This window comes from Bemisia tabaci, chromosome 10 (assembly GCF_918797505.1).
Source record: "Bemisia tabaci chromosome 10, PGI_BMITA_v3".
NCBI lineage: Eukaryota > Metazoa > Arthropoda > Insecta > Hemiptera > Aleyrodidae > Bemisia > Bemisia tabaci.
In genome coordinates this window covers 30,466,838-30,471,747 of record NC_092802.1, presented here as the reverse complement: position 1 = coordinate 30,471,747, position 4,910 = coordinate 30,466,838, and the positions used below count along the sequence as shown (strand labels likewise).

Below are 4,910 nucleotides of genomic sequence, written 5' to 3'. Positions count from 1 at the left end.
ACTTTGAAGCGAGAGGCTAAAAATACGCACAAATGTGACGCAGATAGAGAAATTAGGAGTCCATCCCAAGACTTACCTGAAGCACTCTTCCTAATTTTCAAGCCGTTTTCCTGGCAGGAGAACTTTCCTTTACGTTCTAGGAAATTTTCACGATGGACCCATCAGACGTCCCGTTTTTTCTCTAAATGAGTACTGACGCGTATTTAGTCACTTCGGAGGTGAGTGGTGGCAAAAAATTGTCTAAAAGAGGCCGTATTGGGGGAGCTTTGACGTCATCGCTCTGTTCAGGAAACGCGAAAAAATTGGCTCTAGTGCGTTACATTGCAAGTTGAAACAGTGCCAATTTTTCCGCTTCTACAAGCATGGCTACATTCGCAGCCACAAGTGATATTCTGTGTCGGTGATGTTTTCTAGTAGTGCATTTTAGTCTCGATGTTCACCGTGCCCGCGAGTTGGCTACTTTTGATTGTGTTTTCGTGCTTAAAAATGGTAAGTAACTAAGAGAACAAATGAATTTGAATTTCACCGGTATGAGTTGTGTGATATAGAAAAGAAAAGAAAAGTTTACATTATGTCTCCACTCATTTTTCTGAGCGAATGACTCCGAATGCATTTTCGACTAGATCTGCGAAAAGAGGTCTTATCTTTCGAGCGAAAATTTTCTTTAACTTTTCGCAAATGCATAGAGGAGGAAGACCTGGAAATTTTGGCGCAAGTTTGACCCTAAAATCTCCAAAATTGAAGGAGATGTTCGTCCTTCAGTTCCAAGATAAAAATTTTCCCTCGGTTTTCTGAGCGGATGGCCCCGCATGCATTTTTGACCGGATCAGGTTTATGGAAAAAAGAGTCATACTATGAGAAATGTTTGAAATTGTATATACCAATGGTAAAACTCCTAAACCACGCATCTCCTTTGCGATATTTAAAATCCTCCGTTCCCATTTTATTTTTTTAAAAGAGAACAAAACAACGGCAGTCCTTGAAGTTTTCACAAAAAAATTCTCGCACAGAGGAGAAAAATCATAAATTGTTTGAAGAATTGACACTGAATAGTTTCTTTTTTAAAAATACAGTAGGACAGGAAGTCTGCAACGTCGTAAACCAAGATACGTGGTTTGGGAGGGTTCCTCCTCTGACGTAAGGGCGTATTTCGATTCCCGCATGAGCCCCAGAAAGTAGGGATTTAGATGTAAAAGGGGGCTCGCGTGGAAATTGAGAAACGCCCTTACGTCAGAGAGGCGACGATATGTACGTACACTATCACCATGGCTGACGTCAATCGAAATATTTTTTTCAAATAACGGCATATTTCCGTCATTCCTGCACGTAGAAACCTTTCGTTTGGACGGATCTCAGTACTTTTTGCTACACTGTATTCTGAGATCACTACGACCTAATAAATTTTTGAGAGAAAAGTGATCAGCTCATCACCATGGAGTTATGTAGGATCTTGATCGCTGAACATTTTGGCAAAAATTAGGCACCAGACAAATTTTCACGACTGGTTTCGGTTGAATTTTTGGATGGATGACTGTTATATCACCGTTGAAACTTAGACCGATGGAAACCGAGAGTCTAGTTTTTCAAAAATTGATGGCCGAAGTGTGAAACCACGTATTTGTATCGTGACTTTTCACCATCTCCGTATCCCTGTTTTATTTTTTCGAAGAGAAACAATGCAAATTATGGTTTGAAATTTTTTCAGAATATTCCGGCAGAGAAAAACAATCGAGAAAGCTTTGAACATAGGCAGCGTGGAAAAAATGATATCAGGGAATATATTGAAGAGAATAGCTTCACCTCAAGAATTGCTTCAACTCAAACCCCACAGGGGCAGGCTACCCGGTTAGGGCTGGGACCTTCAGCGCAGGTACCAGCCCTAAACTCGTTTTTTCCGTGAGATCCAGACACTTTGAAAGGGGGCAGGGGGAGGAAAGAGGGGAACTAAGTGACACCCCCTTAGAAAATTTTCAAATTTTCAAACCATTTAATATGCAGTTTAAATCAATGTGGTCATGAATAATAATCCAATCTAAATGTTCTTCCTTCTGTCTGCAGTTCCGTCTCTTTCCGTTTTCTTCCTCCTTTTTTAGAGCGAACAGGGAGGCGAGATGGGTGCATGCCCCCCCCCCCCTCTCTTGGATCTTAGTATGAGTTTCAAGCACTTACGTTGACTAGTTTTCCAATGAGAATGCACTGAAAAAAAAATTCTCGGCGTGTTTACCAAGGTCCGTTGGTACCTTTACCATCTCACTTTTTTTACCAATTATTGGTAATATTACCAAGACAGACTGGTAAGCTTACCTAAAAACCGGTATTTTTACTGTTTTTTTTCAGGTAAGAATACCACTTTTATCGGTAATCAATTCCCGGTAACTTTGCCATTTTATCTCGGTAATTCTACCACAGTCGATAAAAAATATTGGCGTTTTTACCAAGGTCCAGTAAAATTACCGAGAAAGTTCAATAATTTTACCGAGATTCCTCGGTAAAATTACCAATTCCGTAAATGGTAATTTTACCAAGAACAAACTGGGATCAAATAGAACCCCGAATTCTTGGTAATTTTACCCTTTTCTTAGTAAATACACCGAGATTTTTTTTTCAGTGTGCATGAAAGGAAGGCTGCGACGTCACACACGGACGTACGCGGTTTCTCACTTTGGCCATCGAAATAAAATATTTTAAATTCAAGCTTTTTAATGGTTATGGTCATCAGGGAACGCTGTCAGAGAATGCAATCGAAGTGAATCCCTGCCATTCCCTGCCTTCTAATGCAAACCAAGAAGATGCTCAGGATGCGAGCTATTACTGCATGCTAGTTCACTATGAGATTTGGAAGGATCAAGCAGAATATCTTAAAAACCCTCATTGTTCACCGTCGTTTGGCGTCGAGTGCACGCCGAGGTATACGAGTTATGGTATTATGGACAGGAAATATCGGTGCACGAACACTGTCAAGCTATGGACCTCCTGTGCAAATCCGGTACCTTTTTATTGGAAAGGAGAGCTCAAAAAATGTGCCGTAGGTTAGATATACTTACTTTGTCCGAGGTAAGTGAAACGCAGGTATGCTCCTCGACGGTGAAACCACCAGACTGCGTTTCTCGGTTCGTTACGTTGCAGCTTTCCTGGCACATTTTAATTTTGAAATAGGGAACTGTATATACTCAAAGTCAATGTTTGAAAAACTCGAGTTTTTTCCTCTGATAATGAAGAAAATTGAGTCCTTTTATACCGAGAGTAAAGACAATGCGAATCCATTTCTGGTTGGTTCTCATATTTTGGGCCTTCACAGTGTCACAAACGGGAATAATGATTACATTTGCACCAATTGCAAAGATTATAAACCGGAATGGACCGGTAAATTGGGGGTACGGCAAGGAACAAATGGATTGAGAGAGGGAACGGATATAGGAATTCGGAAATGGGTTGATCAAAGATTACCAAAACACGTCCGCTTTGTGTAATCTTTATTCCCGTTTGTGACATCCATGAGCCGCGTTGTCTTAACTCTCGCTATGAAGGGACTCTAGAGGAAACTTCTGTGAAAACTTCTAAGAATGATATTCATTCGTTCTATAACAAAAAAAAAAAAAAAAAAAAAAAAAAAAAAAAAAAAAAACGAGAGCGGATATTTTTAAACACCGCAAACAAGGTACGTAGTATGGAAGTCTCACAGTCGTTTTGCTCTTACCGACACCTTTCACCGAAACGCACTCTGTTGAAAATCAATGATTTACTCTGAGTGAATAGCCGGCGTGAAAAAAAAAGAATCCAGCGCGAACTTCTGCGCACGCTGAGTGAATAGATCAGAGCGTATAAATATCACCAACGACGGACGAATTAGTTGAGGTACCTCAAGTAGCGTGAATTCAGGGTTACATGATACGAGCGCCAAATGGCGAAGTGGTGGCGTAATCGTCTATCACCGCCGCGACTCGAGTTCAAATCCATGCTGCGGCAGTTCCGTTTTACGTTTGCCTGTCAGAATTTCACTCCCGCCAGAGCGCGAAATTCGCGCCGAGCTTATTTCGCGCCGGATCCATGCACTCAGAGTAACAGGTGGTCAAAATAGCAACTGAGTAAGCGTGAATTTCGCGCCGGGATTTATAACAGTGTAGAGCCGTGGCGCGAAATTTGAATGTCAACATCTTTGCAGTTTAGCCGGAAGCAATGGCCATGCTATTGATAAAAATGAATGAAAGCCACCTCACTGACATAATATTGATTTTCATTCTTTACGAATTATCTCGCACTAAATGTGTTCATTTTTATCAGCAGCGGACGGTCGATCGCACTTTGTTTTCGGCCACGACTGCAAAGTTGTTGGAATTCAAATCTCGCAACACGGCTCTAGTGATAGAAACAAAAGCGGTGTTTGGGCCAGAGAGGCCGGCAAGAGCATACCTTCATTTCACTTATCTTGCACCATATCAATAAGAGTTAGTTTTAAGCTATGCAAGTTATTAAAGTGAATCTTCAGCTGCAGTTCCGAAAAAATCCACCACGTCGAGCTGCTAAAATCTGGCTCTGATGTCCATGATTGTTTAAAAATTACAAGAGACATGTTGAAATCTAAGACTCATAAGTTCTAAGCAACATATGTCTGGAAAGTTTAAACCAAGCACGAGCTTTTTAAGTTCAATTACAAAGGCTGAAACTTGATCCCAGTTTCCCTTATGGGCTGCCTAAAAGTGCGAGAGAGATAGCTCACGGTGAGAGTGAGATATATCCGCAACTGATGAGAGAGGTCACTTGTGATCGGTCGCATCAAGCTCATTTTGTTGAACCTTCTTTTTTTCTGGGATCAAGTTACAGACTTCCAGTAATTACTTACGATATTTTTTTAATGCCAAAAGGAAGAAGAATGTCATAGCTAGAACGTATGACTATTCGATTTTTACAGA

The 4,910-nt window shown here is 40.8% G+C and overlaps 1 protein-coding gene across 2 annotated transcripts in view; it reads left to right on the top strand.

Moving 5' to 3' along the window:
• Nucleotides 1-359: 359 nt before the first annotated feature.
• LOC109030852 (protein phosphatase 1L) overlaps nt 360-4,910 on the top strand; it is a 23,852-nt gene continuing 19,301 nt past the window's right edge. The window contains exons 1-2 of one of the 2 annotated variants that reach the window (XM_019042033.2): nt 360-489; nt 2,720-3,029. In XM_019042033.2, the coding sequence (XP_018897578.2) occupies nt 433-489; nt 2,720-3,029 (367 nt within the window). In that variant the 5' untranslated portion in view covers nt 360-432. The remainder of the gene's footprint in view (nt 490-2,719; nt 3,030-4,910) is intronic. The other variant, XM_072305134.1, reaches the window with a different exon arrangement.